The sequence below is a fragment of the Equus asinus genome, chromosome 22 (assembly GCF_041296235.1).
Source record: "Equus asinus isolate D_3611 breed Donkey chromosome 22, EquAss-T2T_v2, whole genome shotgun sequence".
Lineage (NCBI taxonomy): Eukaryota > Metazoa > Chordata > Mammalia > Perissodactyla > Equidae > Equus > Equus asinus.
The window spans coordinates 14622335-14646542 of record NC_091811.1 but is presented as its reverse complement, the minus strand read 5'-3'; the positions used below and the strand labels follow the sequence as shown (position 1 = coordinate 14646542).

General features: G+C 52.2%; 1 protein-coding gene across 5 annotated transcripts in view; it reads left to right on the top strand.

Moving 5' to 3' along the window:
• Positions 1-24208, top strand: part of IQSEC3 (IQ motif and Sec7 domain ArfGEF 3) — a 114266-nt gene that overhangs the window by 38532 nt on the left and 51526 nt on the right. For all 5 annotated transcript variants that reach the window (XR_006518539.2, XR_006518540.2, XR_011496944.1 and 2 more), the window contains exons 2-3: positions 2447-2530; positions 21442-21721. Coding sequence is in view for 2 of the 5 variants with exons in the window: in XM_044756444.2 (XP_044612379.1) it covers positions 2447-2530; positions 21442-21721 (364 nt within the window). In the remaining 3 variants the exon portion in view is untranslated. The remainder of the gene's footprint in view (positions 1-2446; positions 2531-21441; positions 21722-24208) is intronic.

The following is a 24208-nucleotide window of genomic DNA, read 5'->3' as shown; positions in this document are numbered from 1 at the left end:
GGGAAGTCTGGGAGGCTGAAGCTACGTTCAGCCAACCTGAGGTAAGATCTGCCCACATCAGGGGACTTGACTCATGACCTTGAGCCGGGGAGGTGGCCAGGCTGGTCAGAGGCAGGCAGAGCAGGACTTATAATTCAGCATGAACTAAACCCTGGAGAAGGCAAGAAGGGAGGTTACAATGGGGAGCCCCTGGTCCAGGCTGAGGAGGCCCATGGGGCAGGAGGTGGAAAGAGGAGAAACAGGAGGAGGGCTGAAGGCAAGCTTCCTCTCTCAGATGGACTGGCCTGAGGACCCCATCAGCAGGAACCCTAAAAGACACTGCAACCCCCAATAGCACTGCCATCCCCATGCCATCCCAAGCCCAAGGTACAAAAGGACTGGGACATCCAGATTTATGTTGCCCATTGCATGAGCCAACACAGCCAAGTCTGGGGACCCGGGAGGACCATCTAGAGCCTGTCTCAGTGCCTGGTCAGAGGATCAGCTCCAAGCCCTGGGAGGACACCTCTGGGAAATAGAGACAGGATCAGAACAGAGCCTCCAGGCTCTGCTGTGCCGGCCTGTGACTGTGTCTGAGTGAGCTCTCCTCCTGCAATGCCAGTGCTGTGGGTGGTGAACGAGCTGCGCCTCTTTGCCTAGGCTCTTGGGGGCTTTGGGCCAACTCCAAACCTGTCCTGGGGCACAGGTGCACCTGGGGGTGGGCACTATGCCATAGGTTCTCCACTTTATCTACACACCTGGGTCCACCTGCCCCTCCATTGTTTGGGCTCTGAGCCCTTCTAGTTCCCGCCCTGTCTCCTCCTTCCTTCTTCCTCTTCTTCTGAGGCCGGGCAGCCCAGGAGGCTATTGACTGGGTTTGTCTTTGCATTGTGAATTTGTGGGATCTCAACATGCGTATTAACTTTCCTTCTGTCATATTGCAAATATATTTTCCCACTCTATCATTTGTCTTTTGACTTATTAGGGTTTTTTTCCATACAAGATGTTTTCATTTTATGTAGTCATACATGTTTATCTTAATGGCTTCTCAGTTTTCTGTTTTGTTTTAAAAGTCTCCCCAACACCTAGGCTATATTCCCCAGTTCTTCTAAATTGTCCCTTATTTTATTTTTTAAACATGCATTCTCTCTGAGATTTATTTTTGTCAAATTAAGGTAGGCTTCAATGTTATTTTCTTCCATGAGGATAGCCAAACTCAGCAGTTCCAGTCTGTGCTCTCGGAGCCAAGGGGCCCCCAAGTGATGGGTGAGAGATAGCTACCAAGATTGGGGCTAGGATGTCAGGGAGGTGGCACAGACCCCACCAGCGCCACCACCACCACCACTTCCTGACCCTGGAGCTGTTCTTTGGTTGTTTTACAAAATGGGTTTCCATAAAGACTGGTTTTGGACAAAAGGTTCTGAAGCTAAAGGAAGTTCAAACATCCCTTTCAGGTGATCTTTGGGGGCCCTTCCATGTCTGACGATCTCTGACTCCATAATGGCCACTGCTTGCTAAGGGAGGCAAGGCAACAGATCAGGACAACTTTACCCAAAATATTGAATCCCAAGGTGGCTCAAAGTGGATGTCAGAATCACAGCATTTCAGAGTGGAAGCGACCTTGGAAATCATCGAGTTTAATGGCTGTCAATTCTGGCTGCCTTTAGAATCAGCTGGGAGCTTATAAACAGTCCTGGTGCCCCCAACGCAGGCCAGACCAAGGGAATCAGTCCCTGGGGGCGGGGAGGGCCCAGGCATCGGTAGTTTAAAAAAATCTCCCGGTGATTCTGATAAGCAGCTAGGGCTGAGAACCACTTCTCCAGCTCAACTCCCTTATTTCCTTAGTAAATACACTGAGACCCAGAAAAGGTGAACTTGGTGTCTCCAGCTGGCTAGCTGGAGAGTTGGCACTAAAACCCACATCTCTGCCTTCAGGTTGGTATTTTCTTCGGCATTATATCAATCCCTCATCAAGCCCAGACCTTGGATTTTCTGCTGGCCACACTGAAACCTCTGTTTGAGCACTTTGTGTCTTTGTATATGATCAGCTTAAAAATGTTTACTGCATGCGATTCTGTGCATGACAGATGAACACACTTAGCTCTGCCTTGCCACACCTTATAACAGGGTTATAAAGAACTAATGACGATAGTGATGAAAGATAGAGCAGAATAAATGGTGCATCTACATAGAGAAGCCTGCCTGGGAGATGGGATGCAGAAGTAGGAGGGGGGGACAGGAGGTCAGGGAGGCTGCAAGCAGGAGGCGGTGTTTGCACGGGGCCTGTGGGTGACAGAGAAGGGCCTGAGGCCGAGAGTCAGTGCTGTCCCTTCCCGGGGGCAGCATGGGGTGGCCTCAGCGCTACCCAGGGCAAGGTTTCAGGGCAGAAATGCCTTGGTGTCCGAGGACCGAGCTGGGCCCGGCCTGTCTCGCCACACCCTGACCTTCTCCCTCTGCCCTCCCTCAGGAATGAGACCGTGCTGCACCAGTTCTGCTGCCCAGCCGCCGACGCCGAGCAGAAGCCCGCCGGCTCCGACCTGGCCTCCCAAAGGTGGGAAGTACTGTGGACGCTCCTCCCTTCCCCACCCGCACTGTCCTGCCCCTCAGAGCGACACGCACACCGCTGCACCATTTGGCCTCTTCCTCTTGAGTCTTGTGTTTGTGTTTGTTCTCTGTTTTTCCCTCCTTCCTCATACTTCCATTTCTCTTTCCTTCCACTGGACCCCAGTGAGCCATTCCCAACTTTTGAGATCACTGCACCCTACTGTTCAAATTCTAAACCTACTCTCCTTCCCACTAAACAGCCCATATAAACAGAATTTTTTAAACATCAAGGGAGGTAATTTGATTATATACATAGATGTTCCTCACATGGCAGGTGATTAGCTCTCGGTAGGCACTCAACCCATGACAGTGTCCATCCTTCCTCTTACAACAAATATTTACATTTTTCTCTCTAATCTTCCTCCATCCATAAAGGAGCCAAGATGACTGAGTTTAATTTTAAGGATTTTTCAACCTTCCTTGAGTTAGTTGACAACCTGGGAAGGAAGGGGAGGTATTGAAAAGTCAGGGTTCAGTGTCACTGTCCCAGGCTTTCTTCTCCATCTTGTTTTGGGTTATTCATACTTCCTCTTTCTCCCTGCCTCCTGTCCTTGGAGTCTCTCTCTCCGTCATGCTTTCATCTTTCTCCTTCCACCTTCATCTCTCTCTTGCCGTCTGTTCCTCCATGTCTTCTCTTCCTCGCCCACATCCATTTCCTCTCTCCCTCATCCTGATCTGTGTGTGTTGTTGGCCTTTGGCCCTTATTACACTTTCTTCTCTTTTCTTTCCACCAATTTTTCTGTCTCAGTTCAACACACTTCTCTTTTCTTTACTTGTTCTTTACTTTACTGGGAGTCAAGATACTTGGATTCTGGCCTGAGACTTGCCCCATCTACGGTGTCCTGTCGTCAGAATTTGGGCAAGTTACTTAACTCCCCTGGGCCTCACTTTCCACATCTGTATAATGAAGGGGTCGGTCTAATTAGAAAGTGACATTTACATATAATCTCACTGAGCCTATCAACTGCAGGTTTCATTGTCCCTGTCTTATGTGAGAGGAAAATAGGGTTCACAGCACTCAAGGGACTTGTCCACAATCACAGCCTGTAGGGACCAATGCCCAGACTCGCACTGAGGATATTTGACTCGCACTGCTTGCCATTTGAGGTCTAAGACTCATTGATTCCATGATCTTTCTCCCTTTATTCCTTGGACAATAACTAGATAGTAATCAGAGATGGTATCTATTGAGCTTGGGGACAGAAAACCGTCCCCTGAGAGGCATTACTACTTATTTTCCCTTAAAGGGAAGTCAGAGGGGGAAGGGGAAGAGGCAGGACTCCAAGGAGGGAACCATGGGAGTTGTGCCAAAATAAGGGGCCCCCACCTTCAAGATCCTTAAATCCAGGGCTGAGGACAGCATGGCTGTTCCCTCAGGCCGACCAAGTTGGAGGATGGAAAGCAAAGGGAAGGACCAAGTGCTGTGCCGATGCTCCGGTGGTCTCTGTGCTGAGTTCTGTGTCCAGGGACGTGAGGACAAGTGAGGCCACTCGGATCCTTGAGGGCCTCCTCATCTAGTGGGGCACTGTGATGCCCCCAAGTTAAAAATGGCTCATCTGGAAACTGGAAGGAAGAAGTAAAATGGGAGAATGAGACAGAGGGAGAGAAGAGGAGAGGACAGAGAGTCGGGCAGCATGAGGGTGATCTGGGAGGAAGGAGCTGGAGCGCCCTGGCTCCTTCCTCTGAGCTGTCACTGTTCAGACAGGCCGAGTCTTCTTCCTAATAATGTCCTCCTTGCCAGGGGAGGAGGAGAGAGAAGAGCCGTCTAGTCTGCCTCCCACTCCATCAATGCAACTCAATTCGGCCAACATTTAATTGCTGCTACCCAAGCACTGGGCATCGGTGAGGATGGATAACATAGCGTCCTCAAGAAGCTCAGTCCTGGGGAGGCGCCGGCAACAGAAATCCTCCCCTGGGTTTTCCGTAGTTGGTCCTTCGTCTCTCTCACACTCACCCCTCCCATTCTTTCACGTGCCAATACTCCTTCAACTGCCTGGCCAGCCCACCCTGCAGCCCTGGCTCCAGGTGGAAGGAGTAGGAGGAGCTGGTGTGTGGTGTGGGAAAGAGAGGTGGGTGTATACGGGGGGAGGGGAGGGGTGCTGTCCCCTTATGGGGGCAGGGGTGCCAAGGAAATAGGCTCCTCTTCCAAGATTCGGGGTGGGATGGTAGGAAATGGCGTATCTTAGTTTCCCCTTCAAGGGGCAGGTGCTGAGGTTGGCATGGGGGTGCTCTGGAGAAGATGGTGGGAGGGGGGAGATTTCCCTGAACGTTGGTTCATGGAAGACCTGTAAGCACTGCCTACTGCACCCCTCCCCTCTGTGTGGGGTGGGGAGACTGCCCCCAAGTTGGTCCAGACCTTCTGCTGCTGTCTGCCTCTGTTACCAACTATTCCCAGTTGTCCTGTCTGTCTGCTCTGTAGTTTCCTAGAGTGTGTTTCTGTCTGTCTGTCTCTCTGATGTCAGTTCTTGGCTTCTCTGGGAGGAGGCCCTTTGGATGTTTTCTGACAGTCCAATAGTGTATGTGTCAGTTGGTCTGTGTGTTCATGGCTTCTTGGGGGAATTCCATCCTGTGATAAGTTGTCTCCCATCAGATTCCAAACATCCCTGCTCCCAACGCTATCAGTGACCCCTTCACCGCCCCTTATCCTTTCCCTTTACCCAGGTGTCCCGCCTCCAGTGAGTGTAGCCCAAGCCTCCCTGTGAGTTTCTCTACAAGAATGTTCCAAGGTGGGCGGCCAGGCTGAGGACTAGCACAGGGTGGGTGGGTCACAGAGCCCTCTGGGCCACCCCGAGGAGATCCTGGGCCCCACAAGCCAGGCCCCTCCCCACCGGTCAGTCTGGTCTCCCATGAGCTCAGCCAGGCTCCACCTGAATCAGCCTCCTTGGAGGGTTTCTAGGGATAAGCCAATGGGTCTCTGCAGGAGACCCCAATAAGGAAGCCAAACCAACCAGTCAGATCTCAGGGTCACTAGGGCCTTCGGTGTGTGAACTCCGAGTTGGCCATGGAGGCTCCCTCACCTTCTCTCCCTGCACCCTGGCTGAAGCCAGTGGTGACCAAGGACAGCACAAGTTTAAGGTGTCGGTCCCCTCCCTGTCCCCCCGCGACCCCAAGCTGCAGGGCTGAGCAAGAATCCCTTTCCTTCAGCGCTGGGCTCATTCCCTGGGGCTGCAGTGGCAGCTGATCTATATAAGCGGATCACCCACAGCGCTTCTGACCTAACGCTAAAGAGGAGCTGCTGCAGCCTGAGGCAAACCCTCAGCCCAGGGGAGAGCTGCGGTGGTCCAGGAGGCAGCACAGGTCCCAAAGAGGCAGCAAAGCCCCAGCCCTCAGTGGGTGGGTGCCAGGACAGCCTTCCCCAGCCACCTGTAGAGCAGCCTTTGGGGATGGGGTCAGGAGAAACTCTGTCTTGGGACCCGGAGCCTGCCAGGGAGCGATGCTCCCCAGAAGTGGGAAGACCCAAAATTGAGCAAGTCTGGAAGCTGGGTGTCTATAAGAGGGGAGGCTGAGGGGTGGGCATCAGGGACTGGGGTACAGTGGGGCAGTTATGAGGCTAGCAAAGGCCTCTGAGGCTGGACCACCGTACATTGTGCCTAGGTTCACACACCCTTAGGCAAACGACCAATGCTTACTAGGGTAATTAGGCCCTCAGGTGGGGGGGTGTGGAGGTGGAGCCAGAGCAGCCAGCCAGGGGCCAGCAAGTGCGTGCCAGGCTCTTTCTTCCCACTTCCCCACCTCCTCCCGCTGCTAACTAATGACAGGGCTTTATTCTGGGGAACTGAATAGGCTGGTAATTGCAGCCCTACTTCCATCCTACGGCCCCCTCCCTATCAGGCTCTCAGTGACATTCCGAACAATGACCCTGGAGCTGGCCAGCCGCCTTCCAGCATCCAGCAGAATGGCAGCCCAATTGTCTCTGTGGGTGGCAATGGGGCCTGAGATGAGGAAGATTGGCTTCTATTAGAGTAATGAGCAGAGGCTGGGGGTCAGGGGAGCAGGCTCAGGAAGGGGAGGCACTGGGGAAGAGAGAGAACAAGCCTCAGCCCTGGGGAGGAATCGGGCATGGTGGGGGTACTCTGGGCAGCAGACTGAACTGACTCACCCCGATATCTGGTCCTTCCTTCCCACCCACCCCACCCTTGCTTCAGGATGGAAGAGACACCAATATTTATTGAACATACTTATTGAACATGCCAGGCATGTTGACTAGGCACTCTCAATATTTCCTCTCATGGAATTCTAAAAGAGCCGCTATTCCCACTTACAGGTAAGGACTCTGGGATGGAGAGAAGCTCAGTGTCTTGAGAGAGGGACCCCTGCTAATCAGTTCTGGAGCTGGAAGGTGAGCCCAGGGCTAAGACCACAATGCACCCTCCTTCCATAGAGCTGCTGCTGGGTTTTTTTTTTTTTTTTTAAGAGCATAGGAGAAATCCTTCTAGCCATTTCATTTGATCTTAAATAACATTTATTTTCTCTGATTATAAGTTATACTTGCTAGTTGTTGGAAATGTGGAAAATACAGAAATATAAAGAAAAAATAAAAATTGAAGCAGTCATATAGAATTAACCACTGTTAATAAATTAGTGTGCGACCTTCCAGGGTTTTCTTTTTCTAGGCACTGGGTTTGACATTTTCCCCCCATTAAGAAAAAAGAAAAGATTTTGCAGCCTCATTTCCTACTTAGCATTATACCGCGTCCAGTGAGGGCGCCTCCTGCCCTAACCAGTCCCTCCCGGTGCCCCCACTCCCCTGGGGGCGCACATGGCTCCCGTGTGTCCCCCGCTACCCAGCCCAGAGAGTGTGCGCTGCGGTGGCTGTGGGCGCTGCTGGAGGCTGCGCTCCCGATGCCCTAGAAGAAGGGACACCCTTCCTGCGATGGCTTGGGGAGAGCCCTTCGCTCGCATCACCAGCGCACCCGCCCGCCTCTCCTCTCCGCCAGCCGGCCTGGCCGAGGCGTGATCAATGGGCCAGCAGTGTTTACTCAGCGAGTGAGGAACAATTAAATTCTCAGTCGATACGGTCTAGTCTTCAAAGGGCTGGGCTTGAGGTCCTCGGCGTCAGGCGTCTGCTCCGAGTCACATCCCGGCGCAGAGGCAGCTGGGAAGTCTTCCCTGGGTTGGCCAGGGGGGGCGAAGTGGGACGTCCTGGGGCTGCGGGGCCGCATCGTCCTCCCCACCAAAGCCTCGGCTTCCGGCGCAGGCCCCGGGGTTGGGGGGTGGGGGGTCCCACCCACCTTGCCCTGACCCAGGATCTGGGGTCTCTGCATCTTCACACCAGGGAGGCAGCGGGCTCCGGGGGGCCATGGGGAAGTCCAGTGGTTGGTTCCCAGAGGCCTCTGCCCGGGTTGGGATCATGTGGTCTAAGGCAGCGCCGGGAAAATGCCAGTGATGCCCCGCCCTAGAGTGGAGCATCTGCCAGCTAGGGGGCCCAGGAGGTACCCGGGAACTGAGGACTGGCGTCTGGTGTGGGACAGCACACCTGGACCAAAGTGCGCGGCTGCAGCGGCGGGGAGCTGCTCCTTCCTGTTTGGGCTTTGTGAGCAGGTTTGCTCACCGGCCTTTGGAGGCTCTCCTTGTAGTTGCAGCAGAATCCGCCCTGGCCGGGCTCTGCCGCTCAGGGTGACCTCAACAAAGATGGCGGAAGAATGCCAGCCCGGGACTAGAGAGTTCTGTCCCCTGATGAGCTGTGTGGCCTGTCACTTTATCTCTCTCTGCTTTCTGCCCCATCTGTGTCTTCCCTGCCAGACTCAGGAGGCACAAAAGACAAAACAGATGTCAAAATACTTTGGTACCTTGGCCGGGAGCGTCCCCGCTTGATTCCAGGGAGTGTTAGGAAGCTTTGTCTTGTGATTTTTGACTTTTTGTTCAGAGGACTTTTCCCAGCTGGGATGTGAAAGTGTGTTTGGAGTCAAGTATTTGTCCAGGCCAATTTCCTTGTGCACTTTCCCCTCCTAGGCCTTGAGCCATCCTCTAAGACTGGTCTCTTCAAGAGACCTAGATTGTGACCAGCGGGCACGTAGGCAACTTACCTGTCCACAGGGGGTGTGAGTGAGGCCAAGCTGGGGCCACCTTCAAAGAGCTGCTGGTGAGGACAGGCAGCTTTCCTTCAGCGCTGCGCCTAGGGGTGGGGAGAGAATGCCTCCTCACTCTGTACTTCTGTGCTGTGTCTTCCGCCATGAGAGAGGGAGAGAGAAGACTAGCTGTCGTGTGCTGAGCACTTGCTACCTGCTGTACAAGTATCTTATTTAATTCTCGCTGAAAGCTTTTAAACTCTGACTATTCCCATGTTCCTGACAAGGAAACTGAGGACTCGAGATGATGAATGACTTGTCCAAGGCCACATACCTGGGAAATGGCAAAGCTAGGACTTGAACCAAGTGCCTGTTGCAGCTTCTACCACTGGAATCAGATGACAAAAGAAGAGAGGTGTTTGCAAGCACAGGAAGTAAAGCGTGGCAGAGGGTAACCTGCGGCTCCCGCTTCCCCCCCGCCGAGGAAGTGGGCTGCTCAGGGGCAGCTTTTCCCGGAGAACCTATTTGTAGTTCAAGGACTGGGCCTTCCTTTCCTGCCCCTTCTCCCTGGGCAAGGACTCTGGGCAGCATTAGGTAAACACATCAGAGCCACCAAGCTGAAGAGAGAAATGACCGAGAGAATACTTTTAAGGGGCAAAGAAGCTCTGGGCTTTATCATCCAAAGAAATAAACATAAGGAAAGATAATACTTCCAGAACAACAAAATGAAAGCTACCACGAGGAATGCCTAGCTATCTCTGTCCAGGTGGCATTCATTAATGCAGAGTTTTGTCCAATTTTCTGGGAAACAGATTCCAGTTTCGTTTACCAAAAACTTCTTATTTGAGCCCCTTGGATAGTCTTTTTTCGTCCCCAGAAAGAGTAACCTCTCTTTGCAGCCTAGAGATTTTTCTAACCTCACTATTTCCTGTGCTTTTTTGTTTTGTTCTGTTTTCTCCTCTGAAAGGTCATCTTTACCTATTCGTTTATCTTTTAACCAATAACATGACAACGAGAATAATTTATACTTTTAGTAAGTGTTTCTGATGTTTGACAGAAAGGGTTTTAAATCCATTTCATCAAACCAAGAAAGAGGAAATAATCTTAATCTACAGCAAGAGTGATTTAATCAGATCAGCCATTTTTAAAGACTTTACTGCCTTTGAGAGGCCTTGAAATGGCTTAAGAAAGGAGGTTTTTAGAGAGTTCTTCTGTGACAATTAAAAGAAAACAAAACAAGAAAGACAGGTGTCTGTGAAGGAAGACTGGCATGTGTTGCTGTCCCCAGGAGGGAGAAGTGCCAGGGGGTAAGGAGGAAGAGTCTGCTGATCTTGAAGCTCAGGATGTCACAGCTGGAAGACAGCCAAGGGATGCACCAACCCTTTATGACACAGATAGGAGACTGAAGACTGGAGGGCGGTCCCTTGCCCAAGGTCTCCCAGCTGGCGAGGAGCAGAACAGCCAGGACCCCAGGCTTCCCGACGGAGCTGGCGCTTTCCACTCCAACTCAGACCAGGCGCCCTTGCTTCCCGCCTGGGCTCCCGCCCCGTGCTGTAGAGGAGGGGGCGCTGTCTGATCCGCAGGGCCCTGTGGCAGTGACTCTGCAGAGGCGCTCTGCCTTGGCCAGGGGCGGGACACACACACACAGAGACCAGGAGCACTTACAAAGCAAGGCAGAGGGCACATGTGTGGTCCGAACAGGAGACTCCAGAGGCAGCTGGGAAAGGCACCGCTCCGGCCAGCAGGAGCATAGGGAAGAAAGAAGCGCTGGGTAGGCCAGTGCATGGGGTTCTTCCTTCTCCATTTTATTTATTATTAAAACTCAAATGGAAGTTTTTAAAAGGAGAAAAACCTCACCTCCCTCATAATTCTATAGCGCCCGCACAACGCCTCCTCTCATTTTCCCTGTCCCCCACGCATCTGGGGCAGTGCAGCCTGCGTGCTGGCATGTGACCCCTGGGACGGCTCAGGGTGAGCCGCTGCCCACTGCCCTCCTCCACGCTGGCAGGTTCAGCGTTGTCTAATCTCTGTGCAGTTTCTCTCCCTTTGAGGACACTGCTGATGGGAAAAGAGGGAGGTTTAAGTGGAAAGCCAGGCACAGACTTACCGGCTAGCATGTGGATGGCGTTTTCCAGGTTACAAACCTCCTTCCCATCCTCTCACTCATTTGATCCTCGAGCCTGTTAAAGGTCACAGGGGCAGGAATGATTGTGTTCGTTTTATGGACGAGGAAATACTCAGAGAAGAGGAGCAACTTGTTAAACCAGCTCCCGAAGGTGGAAGCTGGCAGAGAGAGAGCCCGCACAAAGAGAGGGGCTGCAAGAGCAGTGACGTCAAGCCCTGTTTCTGCCTTGGCACTGTGTGAATGTGTTGCCTCCGTCACGCCTCAGGTGCCGCCACGCACACAGACTGGCAGGATCGTGGTGTGGTCACCATGTTCTACGTCCAGGCTGCGGTTCAGCAGATTCAGGGAATTGATTAGGCTGCTCTGAGATCCGCTGATTCCAGGGGAACTGATTCACCAGAAACAGATTCATAAGGACCGATGTATTAGTGTGATTTACTGATGCGTAATGAAAAATGAGGCTGGTGGACAGATGCTCGTGATTACTGATCAATAAAGAACTTACAAATACAAGAGTCCCCTTGCTTCTCCAAGGGCAGAGGGATGAGCAGCAGATGACTTCCGTAGACTCCTTTCTAGGTTGGAGAGGAAAAGAGAGGCGAGGAGGTGGGAAAAGAGTACCCTGGGCTGGCAGATGAATTCAGGAAGACGTCAAGGAAGCTCTAGAATGTGGAGCAGTCGCGAGCACAGAAAGAGCAATTCAAATCTAGGCTCAAGTACTGGCTTGGCCACTTACAAACTTGGCTAAATTACTTAAACCTTCTAATCCTCGACTTACACATCTGTAAAATGGGAATGATAATAGGGCTGACCTCTCAGAGTGGTTGGGAGGATTAAATGAGATGATGCATAGAAAGGTGTCAGGCATATTGTAAGCACTTGGTAAATGCTAGCTATTTATTTTATTTTAAAATTATTATTATTTTTATTTTTTGGTGAGGTAGATTGGCCCTGAGCTAACATCTGTGGCAGTCTTCCTCTGTCTTATGTGGGATGCCCCACAGCATGGCTTGATGAGCGGTGCTTAGGTCCGGGCCCGGGATCCACACCTGTGAAGCCTAGGCCACCAAAGCAGAGTGCGTGAACTTAACCACTATGCCACCGAGCCCACCCCAAATGCCAGCTATTTTAAAGCTGGATTTGTCCAGAGCAGAGAGGGAGAAATCGGTGAAGATCCAGGAGCCCCGAGAGAGGGGGAACTCAAGTATGACTGAGAAATGTTTAAAAAGAATGGACTGACGACTTCGGGGTTGGAGTTCCAGTGGCAGAGCCCCTGGTATGGCAAGTGAGAGGGACACACTGCCCGCATGTTGTTCAGGGTCATGGAGCCGTGCCCTGCAGAGAGGGACGGCCGTCCTCCGGATGGCGGGCGGTGGGCAGGGAGGCAGCTGGCAGGCGTTTCTGTTCGAGCCTGGCCCATGACCTACAGAGTCCCGGCTGGAAAGAGCCCAATATCCAGGCGAGAGACACTCTGAGGACTGAGGGGCCAATTTGGGAAAGAGATCAGAGAAGCTAAAGACCCAGATGAGTGCCAAACACTCAAGGCCAACAGGCCCAGAGAGGAGATTTTCTAGACATCAGGGCAGGAGAGGCAATGATGTCACCGAGCCGCAAGCTGTCACAGTGCAGGCCAGGATGAGATTAAGAGCAGAGGCATTTTATCAGGAGACTCTTCTTGCCAGCTGACAGTTTGACTGCCTGTTCTCCTAAGAGCCTGAGACAATTTAACTCCCACAGGGAAAGGTTTATGGCCTGGTACTGACCCCTTCCCTGCCTCTGGGGGAAGGGGTCCCCAAGCTGGAATCTCTGAGGCTTCTTCCCAACGCCAGTGTGTCCTGCATTTTCCCTCCCTCCCAAACACTTTTGGAGATGACCCATGAAACCCACAGGCATGTGGGGAATAGCATGGCCATTCTGATACCATAAGCGTGTGAGTGGTTTCTACTGCAGCAAGAAAGATTGAAGCTAGACTTTAGGAAGGACTTCCAGTAGGAAAGCTGGAGATAAAGAAGGTGACTGTAGGGAAACAGTTGGGAATCTTGCTCCGTAGTAACTTGGTGGATGTCCAGAGCAATGTCCCACACTTCTGGTAATTCTGCCATTTCCATCTCTTGTGTCACAAGACTCCTGTTCTCTGCAAGCACACACCTGACTCCACAGGCACCTGTCGGCCATCAGAGACTCTTCCCCTGACATGTGGTGAATTTGATCCCATGAGGAGCTGGGAAGATACCCTTCCCCGGAAATGACGTAGGACCAAAGAAACATCTGCCCTGCTGGGGCCAGGTTCCTGCTGGCTAGGAACGGGAGGAGGGTGAAATGAAGGGACTTTACAGCTGCGAGAATACAAAACCCCCGGGCGCCATGTCTTGCCCTGCCTCTTGGAGGCGCTGTGTGCACACGGGTTGTGTCAGTCACCATCACAGGGCTCCCCCCAGGCCCGGGAAGGACAAGAGGTCTCTGCTCTACAGGGAGTAAGGGCTCTTTAGCCAGAAGCTGGGGAAGCACAACAGGCCAGGTCAGGGAAGGAAGCCCACATTCCCGAGCACCACGTAGGTGCCAGAGGCTCGGTGGACGTGGTCTTATAAGCTCTCCCACAAAATCACGTGGTGAGTGTCCCTACTTTACACATGAGGAAACAGGCTCAGAGAAGTTAAGGAACTAGCCCAATGTCACATAGCCTGTGAGTGGCTGGATGTTAACCACGGTTGGTCTCGTCTGGTTCTTAATCTCATACTCGTTAAACTCTGCTGCCTCCCAGCCCTTATTACCTCCTGATAAGCTTCTCTTAGCATCTCAAACTCAGAGCTTCAGAAATTATGCCTTAGGGAAAAAGTCAATGCTTTTGAGGGAGGCGTCCTGAGGAAGCTTCTGGATAAGGCCTCCCTGGAGCCCACCAGCTTCTGACACGCCCAGGTGTTGACGTTCGCCGTGGGGTGGGCTAAGCAGAGAAGGCTTCCATGTGGGATGTCTGGGGACAGTCCACATGAGCTGCGCCCTGGGTGTGTGGGCCTGGGTACCAGGAGGACAGAGCCCAGAGAAGTTTCCAGAGAAGGAACCCCCTGCAGACAAAGCACACCAGCCAGCACCTTTTGGAGCAGCTGTGAGCCCAAAGCCTGCAGTCTGCAAGGAGCCAACAGGAGAGAGAATAACTTCATCTCTCAGGGCCCCTGGGAGATGGGGGGAGAAGCATCTGTCACAGCCCATGAAGTCAGGGCAGCCTCTGCCAAGGGGGAGCCCGGAAGGCCACAGCTGCCCTCCTCCAGGGGTTTCTATTCTGAGAACTTGCTTCCAGCTTGGACAATGGAGGTCAAGGAGCCACGGGCTGGGGGCGGTGCTGGCACGGATTGAATGACGTAGCGAGGCAAGGGGAGGCTCCGGCTGTGTCCTTGGGTGTGGAGGCCAGGGGAGCCAGAGCCCAGCCACTGGCTGGGCGAGCAGGGATGGCGCCACGTGGGCCCAGGGCCCATGCAGAGGGAAGGCGAGGCGGAGGGAGCTGGGCCTCTCCTTCCTTCCGGATAGCAAAGCATCTTGCTCAGGCTGGCCATTTCACGATGAGGAAATTGAGGCCCGGAGAGAAGCAACTGCTAAGGTTACACAGAACGCTGAGGGCAGAGGCTAGATGGGACCCTGGCTCGCAGCCCAGTGCTCTTCCACCGCCTCCCCCAGCATCCTCCAGGCTGACGTTTGAATCAGCAGGGAGCAAGTGTGTCTCTCGCACTGGCCTCTGCTCACCTCAGCCCTCCCAGTACCTCCCGGACCCCGAAGGACCCTTGGCTTCCCTTGCTCAGTGCCTTTGTTCTGACCATCTGAGATCACTTTGTTGATTCACATAAAGGAGAGTAAGCAGTATTTTAGTAAAGGTTGAAAAATCTTGAGATGTGAGGCGTGTTGTTAGCTTTTGTCTGGAAAATGCCTGGTTTCTTTGTCCCAGAAAAGCTTTAAGAAAGGCCGACAGAGTTTGGGATAATCTAGTGTAATTGGTCTGGCCCTCTGGGGGAATCTTCCAGCTGAGGAGTCCTTCAGCCTTCAAACAACCCTGGCAAGTTCTCTAGCAATTCCTGCGCTGGTCATTGCACAGATGGGAAACCAGCCCTCGCCTCCCACCACAGCTGCCGGCCACCACCAGCACCAGCTAGCCCTCAGGGGCTGGGCCTCCAGGCTCCCCCTCATTCCCTTCTCCATCTTTGTGCCCAGGCCGCTGGTAGGGAAGCGTGGGCCTAGGTGACCCCTCCCTGGAGTCTCCCCGTCTCCAAGCAGAGCCCACCCCCTCTCCTCGCTCTTGCACAGCTCTTCAGTTTCTCCTGTCCCCTCCAGCTCCTGGCCATGGGCAACATGGCTTCGCAGGGTCTGCCTGGGAGCCCAGGGAGGACACTCACTGCCCCAGCCAGCTCCCTGGAGGGGCTGTGTGAGCACAGATGCGGGGTCCTGCCGGGTGCCCTCTCTCCTCACTCAGTCCTCAGAGAAGGGCTGTATTTCCCTTGGTGGCCAGCATACCCGTCTACGAGGTGTTTCCTCTTCGTCATTCTCTTGGAAAGGAGATAGTCACACCCCCGTTTTGCAAATGAGAAAACTGAGGTGCAGAAAAGTTAGGTGTCCTGCCCAAGATGACCAGCTAGGGAGCTGCAGAGCCAGGGGCCCCCCGCTCCACTCAAGCTCTTTCACCTGTGAACGGGATTCCATCAGTGTTGAGGATAATGGTGGCCAGTGTCTGAGAGCTCCGTGGTGTGTGGTCCCCAAATATTTCCTCTGCATCACTAGAGCTGCCTGCGGCCCTTGGCACTGGCCTCAGCATGTGGCAGATAACCCATGGTCATCTCTCCAGAGTGGCGTTTTTAGCTTGGGTCCGTGGCATCTGCAAAGCTCTGAACATGGAGGTAAAATTCGGCATGTATGAAATAATGTGCATTTTTCTGGGAAGAGAGCCCAGAGTCCTTGTCAAAGGTGTGTGGAGCCCAGAGAGACTGCAGGTCTGGGGGCAGGGAGATGAGGGTAAACCTGGCTGTCAAGAAACAGGAAAAGAAGCGCTAGTCTTCATCGCTGATTGGGTTCCCCGGAAGCACTGATTGCACGGTGCTGAATGTTTACTATGGGTGCACCGGGATCAACTCCCTTGGAAGGGAGGACAGAAATGCAGCATGGGGCGAAGGGAGAAGTGGAATGTGACAGAGGTCCGACAGAAGCCTTGGCCAATCCCACAGCAAGCTCTGAAGTAAGAATCACCTATCAGACTTGCCTGGCACTCGGTCAAATGGGTGAGCCTGTATATCCCCACTTCAATCAGTCACCGGATGCAGGCAGCCCTGGGAAGCCTGTGACTTTGGGCCAAGTAGCTTTCTGCAGCTGAGACGATCTCTGAAGGGGCTGCTGTGGCTGACGGCTGAAGGCAGTCTCCAACAGCACTCCCGGAGCCGGGCAAGAGGTCGCTCTTTGAAGGAGGGTCTGGGTAGTGCATCACCAAGGCCACTCCAGTATCTCTGCCCTTCTGAAAGTAGTAGAGATTAAACGACACCCATCCATCCATCTATTCATTTAACACTTATTAAACATGCCTTATGGGCCAGCCCACTGTGATAAGCACCTGTGATAAAAAGGTGTTCATGGCATAGTCTAGTGGAGGAGAGAGACACATCAGTGAGTAATTAGAGCACAAGATGGTCATTGTTGAGATAGAAGCAAGTGCCAAGAATTATTAGCGCACCTTGGAGGGTGGGACTGACTCTTCTTGGGGGCATTGAGTGAGTCCTGAGAGAGTTGACAAGGCAGAGAAAGGAATGAGTGGAAGGGAAGGAGCACGGAGAGGAGGGCATTTTAAGGTAGAAGGAAGTCATGTGAGAGGCATGGGGACTGAGAGGGCTTGGCAGATTTGGGAAGAGTACACTGTGGACAGGTCACTTGGTGGAGATGAGGCTAGAAAGGGAGATTGGGGAAAGATCACAAATGCTCTTGAGTACCACACTGGCAGGCTTTATCCCAGCAGTACCAGGAAGTCACTGATGGTTCTGAGCAGAGAATTGACATTAAAGCATCTACATTTTAGGAAGTCAACTCTGGTAGCAGAGATGATAGACAGGCTGGAGTGGTCATGGAACCCCAGGGGAGTCATATACGCACCAGGACCAGGCATGCTCAGCAGGCCCCTCGCGTCCTTCTAAGCACAGCCAGCTTCCCACATGAGTGATCCTCCTTTAATGTGATATTCAGTTCCAACACACAGGTCATTCTGGTCCTGGGCACATGTAGTATTCCTCCAAGCAACTGCTTGTTCCCCCGATTTCTCAAAGACTTTCATTTCCCATACTCAGATTCTGTGTTCTCATGCATGGGATAACCTCTGTGGATGGCCTGGGCCCCTGGATGTGTATCAGCCTAATGTCATGTGGGCACAACCAAAGCTTTCTAAGAACCCTTTCATTTTGGTGCCACCCACATTCTACTGTTTACCTTCTCAAAGGGGTGCCCAACCCAGGGAAGACTCTTGTGACTAGCATCTCCCTTATGTCAGCAGTTACCCTAAGTTTCCCCAGGCTAGTGGGCTGACATTTAAGGAATCTGCTTCTGCAGCCAGATATGGAACCCGAGATGGCTAAGGTCGCCAAGATGCCCCTCCAGAAGCTTGAGGGAGTGGCTTACAAGAAGCTGTGCAGGTCATAGAGTGAATCCCATCCACATGATTCCTGTCCAAGTGCCAGGCTGCCTGAAATCTGACCCACTAAGGTTGGCAGCTTCATGATGTGAGGACAGGCCAGCAAACACCGGAAGCTTAAGGGACATAGCCTGTGTCTTAGGAGGATTGATGTTCCAGGTGCCGGAACAATGGACTTCCTGTTCCATAAGAGACTGTGGATTGAAGTAGATGGTCTCTAAATTGAAGTAGAGGGTCCTTCCAGCTATGACGGCCTAGGATGACTATTTAACCTCTTTCCTTGGACCTTTTTTATAGATGGGTTGCAGAGAGGGAAGCAGAGGCTGGGAACATCCTGTCGATGCTTAGCCACCAAATAGAGGTTCTGAGCACTAGGGCCTCCACTGCTCCCTGAAAAATACCCAAAACACAAATCCACACAATAGTCACTGGACAAATGCCCACCTGGGGCATGCCCACGCTGTGGTCGGTACAGCGAAGGGGCCTAGCTGTAGGTGATGGATACACACAGATTCCTTCAAGGCCATGGATCCCATGACGTGGTGACTCCCAAACCAAAGCCCTTCACTGTGTTATTGCTCCAGTGGATGGCGAACAGGGGTGGGAGGAAGCCCCAAGGAAGCCAACTCATCTTCACTTCCCTCCCTAAAGACCCTGGGGGTTAGTCTAGAGGTCTGGAAAAGACTATGAGGTATGATGAAAAAAAACCCTAATGTTTCAGTTTTGCGAAGGTTGAGGAAGGCTAAACGTTGAGAACCCCTTCCATGTAGGAATTCTCCATGCTATTTTTCTTGGGATTTCTTTGGGACTCCATGCTGCAGGTTTCCAGCTCAGAATACAACCCCCACTGCCATCACCATTTATCAAGGACTCCTGTGTGGGGCGCTGTACTAGGTTCTCTGCAAGCTGGACGTATTCCTCACAGCAACCCTGCAAAGGAGTTATTAGGGTGCCCATTTTGCAGATAAGGAAATAGAGCCACAAGGAGGTTAGGTAACTTGCTCAAAGTCATACAGCAGGTAGCAGAACCGGGATTCTAAGCCAGGTCTTCCTGACACCAGAGCCTGTGTTCTTTGCCCTCCACTATATAACCTTAAACTTTGCCATATTGATGACAGCAGTCCTGGGTCTCATAGCTGCCTTCTACCACATGAGTCTATGAAGAGGTCTAAGGAAGGAGGCAAGGACAGGGTTGCTTTCTCAAAGCTTCATCAGATACCTGGGAGGGCCACAGTCTCTCAGGCCCCCATGCACTACATGGGGAAAGGCAGAGTGGGTTCCACCAGCCAGAGAACCTGGCACTTTGGAGCTGGTGGGCCTTGGTGGACTGGCCTTGGCACTTGAATCCAAGCTCCCAGAATGTCCAAGCTGGAAGGGTCCTTAGAGATGAGTAAGGTCCCCTCAGTGACAGGTGAGGAAACTGACCAAGGAGGAGGACACGAATTACCCAAAGCCACAGAGCTAGTTAGAAGCATTGCGTGCGTGTGCGTGAGCATGCTGGAGATGTCAGTGGAGGGCCGCCTCACTCCCAGGCCCTATGAAGGAGTTCAGGTGAAAAAGCCTTGGAGCCTTTTTCTGTATCCAGAGGGGTGGCCCACAAAGAAGGCTATTTTTTAAATTTGTTTTATTTTAACACAAGTAGTTTATTTGAGACAAGGTGACCCCAAGAAGTGTTGATTTAGTGGAGTGGGGGTTGAGACACAGAAGAGAAGGAAATCCAGGTTCATTGATGACGAAGTCACTGCTTTGGCCCACTGGGGCTCAGTCACTGGGCACTTTGGGGGGATGCTGTGGAATGTGCCGCAGAGTTGTTCTGCCCAAGGGACGAGGAAGCTGGGGTATTTATCCACCACCCTCCATCGTCATTGTTGAGCTCTGCTATGGAGGGGCATCAGCTCTGCAGAACCTCTTGCCAAGCACACTCCAGCAATCAAAGAATGCAAGGGCTATTTGTAAAGGTGCTCGTAGCCCTGAGAAGCCACCAATTCTCTAAAGAGTCTGGAACTCTTTGTGGGGGAAGAGGCCTTGAGCGCCAGTACGGAGGACAGTCCAGAGAAGAGATGGGTGAGATCGAATGCTGCCCCCCAGGCCCTGGAGGTAGGTTGTGCCAGGAGAGGGAGAGGACTATTTCTATGTGCCCTGCAGGAAGAATGGGCGTGTCCGATAGCAAGAGGAGCTGAAGCTAGATCTTAAAAAGAATTTCTTGGTGATACTAGTGAAGAAAACATCAGCTATCTGGAGCTTATCCAACTCTGCTGCTTGATTGGCAGCCACAGAAAAAATGATGGAGCAAAGAAATAAGGAGTAGCAAGGAAGGTTTCCTTAGGGAGTTTGAGGCTCCTTGTTGCTAGGGCCGGTCAATGAGCTGGACTTTATCTGGGGGCAAGAGGGCACAGGGCAGTGCTGGGAGGACAGATGGAGGGCGAGTGAAGAGAGGATTCTTCATCTCATCCTTGGTTAGTCTAGCACCAGGAGGCTCCAAAGTTGGGAAGAAGCAACAGGAAGAGGTCTCTTCTCTGGCATGATTCAAGGCATCTTACATGGAGGCAAAGCCTTGGAAGAAATAAGTCCTAAGTTTGCCTAGCTCTCTGACCAGGGCCACCCCACCTCCCTGGGCTCCTGCTCCTCAGCTATAAGAAAGGGAGATTGGAAGCCTGGACGAGATGACCTTAGGGACCCTTCCAGTCCCGACCTTCTACCCCTGTCTGCCATAGAGGGCGTCCCTGTGGCCTTGCATTCTCTCCAATTCACTGATCAGCAAGTGCTCACTGAGCACTTATCATTTGCCCAGCATTAAGCGGAGGAAGAGAATAAAATGGAATATGGGCCCTGGCCTCCAGGAGGGGAGAGATGGGGAAGTAAGAGTTGGCATTTATTGAGCACTTGCTCTGTGCCAGGCACTGTGCTAAGCACCTTACATATTCTGCCATCTTTACCCCTCACCACAACCTCATACAGTAGGTACTAGTACCCTCCATTATACAGATGAGGAAAGCAGGGCTCAGAGGAAAAGCAACTTAACCAAAGCCACATGTGGTAGAGCCTGGATTGGAGTCTGTGCTGTGAAACAGACAGAGACTCCCTAAGCATGGCTGCTAGTGTTCTGGCAGAGGGAGCAGTAAAAGCAGGAGTCACCTGGGAAGGCTTCACGGAGAAGGTGGCTCAGCTCTTGGCCTTGAGGGAGGGCAGAACTTGAGGCTGGCAGAGGAGGGGAGCAGCCCGAGTGCACTGACACCCCTGGGCAGGCTGGGCTGTGCCGGCTCCAGCTGACAGATATCTTCTTAGAGTAGGAGGGGGGCAGCAGCTTATGGCTCAGCCTGCTGGTGGCTCCAGGGGAAAGAGGTGGGGTCAGGGAAGAAGAGCTGCTTCCCTAAACCCAGCAGGACAAGAGCCCTCCTCGTCACAGACCCAGTCCAAGAAAGCTGGAGTCCCCCTGCCCTGGAGGGGCTGTATGCCCAAGCCAGGCCTATAAGCATTACTCCTTCCCAGACTCATTTGGGTGGTCTAAAGATGAAGCTGCTGCAATATGGATCAGCTTCTTTCCAGTTTCTTAAGCCAGTGGCCAGGAAGCCAGACCACTGATAACTATAGTAGTTAACCCTTATACATAGCAGGGACCACGAGCCAGGCACTGTTTTAAGAACTTTAACTAACTTAAGCCTTCCAATATCCCCATGAGGTAGTACTATTACTAAACCCCTTTAACAGATGGGGAAACAGAGGCACGGTGAGGTTAAGTAACCTGTTCAGGGTCCCACAGCTAACAAGAGGTGGAGCCCAGATTTGAACCCAGGCAGCCTACTCTTACTCCCTCTGCCATGTGGCTTCCAAGCAGAGTTTGTGAGCTCTGCTCCTAGCTCCTTCTGCCCTCTGCCCAGGACACCCTCCCCACATTCAGGTTCTCCTCCTTGCCTGGGGCTCTTCCCTGCCAAGACAGCTCCTCCCAAGAGGGAGCTGCAGGAGGCACCCCCACCGGTTCCCACCCCTAGAAAGGCCCATTGTGCCTGGTTTGCCCCCTCCCACGCCCACACGCACTCCGTCCCCTCCCCCAACCGAGCACCGTTGCCTTTCGTTCACAGTGATGGCTCCTGCGCCCAGGCCGGTGGGGGCATGGAGGACTCCGTGGTGGCAGCGGCGGCGGTGGCAGCCGGCAGACCCAGTGCCCATGTCCCGAAGGCTCAAGCCCAGGAGCTGCAGGAGGAGGAGGAGCGGCCGGGGGCGGGGGGTGCCTCCCCGCGGGCTGGCCCCCACCGCATGGCCTCCCCCGGCCGGCAGCAGCCTGCCCTGGCGACGGCGCTCTGCTCCCACGCCCCTGCCGCCTCCGATTACGAGCTCTCCCTTGACCTAAAGAATAAACAGGTACCCAGGGCCTCCAAGGGGGGCGGGAAGGGTGGTGAAGGGGCCCTGCCTTCGGGAGCTGTCCAGGGTACCATGGATCTCCCCAGTTGGGCCCATCTCTGCTGCAGGCACACCTCTTTTGCCACTAGTTCTCCCAAATTGAGCTAAGTAATCTGCGCTTCCATGTAGCCCAGTTCCTCAGGCAACCAGCCTTTACATGGCAGGGGTCACACCCTTGCAATGCCAGGCCCTTAGGCAGTGTGTCCAGGGCTCTGCTCCTCTCACCATGTGCAGGAAGCCTAAACTGCCCCACAAACCTCTAGGGAAGTGGCCCATTGTTCTTGGGGAAGTCCCTACCTCCATGTACTGTTTAAAAGAGATAGCCCAGCTTACATGCCCACCCAAGGGGCAAGCCCCATGAGTAGGCACACACAGGCTCAAATGGGGTGCAAAGACAGTGGTCTCCTCCAGACAGACTGAGGATTCCCAAGATTAACCCAGATTAGGGGAGTCCAAAGCTCTTCTATTGGAGAACAAATCCCATTGATGGGTTCTAGGCTTCCATCTTCCACGGTTTGTCTTGGTTGACAACTAAGAGACCCGAAGAAAGATCTGTAAGTGTGTGTGTTTGCACCCGTGCGTGTGCACATGCTTAGAGAAAGACATCATGACTTGATATTGTTAATAAAGAGCATTGAACTTGGAGCCGTAGACATGGGGTCCAATCCTTGTTCTTACTCTAGTTAACTCTGACTTTGGGAATTCCAGTTAAGCACTCTGAACATTGGTTTCCTCATCAGCAAAATTGTGAATTAGTCGTTGAATCATCTCCAAGGTCCCTTCTAGCTCTAAAATGTGTAGGTTCTAAGAAAACATTCTTTAACTCAACAAAGTGAGTCTTTGGAAGGGAAGCTAGTAGAACGGTCACTAAGACTGAGTCAAGCCAAACCAACCTCATTTCTTTCTTTCGGCGTCAATGCCAAGCTGCTATCCTGGCCAGCTGTAGGTGGAGTATCTGGCTTTCAGTAAAGTATTTGACAAAATCTCCCATGATATCCATGTGGACAAGGTGAGAAGTGGATTAGATAACAATAGAGTCAAATAAGTTGTTCTCAAACAGAATTCTCAAAAAAATGTTGATTTTTCTATCAATGCCCATTCCTGGGACAGTGAGTGGGGCGCTGTCCTTGCTCCTGTCCTGTTCAACCATTTTGACAAAGCACTACTTTCTGATGACACAAAGCTAAAAGGGGATAGCTAATACCTTGATGATAAAATCCAAAACTTTAAAAAAATCTCATCAGGACAGAAAGATGGTTCAAATGAAATAAGGAAAAAGTCTAAAGTTCTGCTCTTAGCTTTGAAAAGCCCACAGCATTATTATAAGATGGGCAGGCTTGGTCCTGGGAGAAAGGCCTTAGGGCTTTAGTTGACTGTAAACTCAAGATAATCAACATCGCGAAGCAGCTGCCAAAGAAGTGAGTGCAGCAGCCGTCTCAGCTGGGTAGATAAAGCCCCCAGTATAAGGGAGCAGCCGGCAGGAGCCAACACTTCTTATTGGTCAGGGCCTCTCTGGAGCCCATGCTTGGTTCTGGGGGCTTTATTAAAGAGGTTCTGAGGCTCTCCTAAGAAGGAAAACAGGATTGGCTGGAGTCATGTGGAGAACTGTAGACATGAAAACAAGTTTTAAATATGAGGAGCAAGCATGTGAAAAAGGGATTAGATGTATTTTCTATCATTCTAGGCAAAAATAGTGGTACTAATGTGTGAAAACTATGGAGAGAAAGCTTTTAGCTCAATTAACAATTAGAGTTGTTAAAAATATAAAATGTCCTGCTTGTGAGGTAATGAGTTCTGCGTTACTGGGAATACCTATGCAGGGGCTGGAAGACAGTCCATCTGGAACACTACAGTGTGATGTGGGTGGTCAGTTGGCCCAGATGAGAGAGACTCTCAATTCCACATGCCTCTGCTCCTTGAGGACAGAGACCGTCTCTTATTCCTCTCTGTACCCTTCCAGCATCTAGCAGAGTGTCTCAGACATAGTAAGAGCTCATTGAGTGAATATTTTTTTAATAACTATGATGTGCAAAGCAACAAGGGAATGGGGTACCAAAAAGAAAAAGACGTGGTCCTTGCCTGCCCCCCAAATAGGTTACCGTTCAGTTTAAGGAGTACCCAACTAACAATGCCAAAGGAAACTCACGCTTCAGCAGGAGGTTAGTTTAATTCTCCTGACTAGGTAGGATATGGAGAGTTGTACAGGACTCTGATTGGTACTATGGACCTTTTTTATAGTGGACATAATTCTAAATTATGAGTTTGCATATTGGGCCAGCAGGAGTGGGGCAGGAAAGGTGAGGTTGGTAGAGAGTGTGACAGGAGCCCTGGTGCTGAGAAAACCCAGCCTTGAGGAACAGCTCACCTCCCCTGGCTCATGTATTTCTCTAGGCTGAGCATAGGCTAGGGGTGGGAGGAAAAGGGCACAAAGGGATTGAAGAGGCTGGA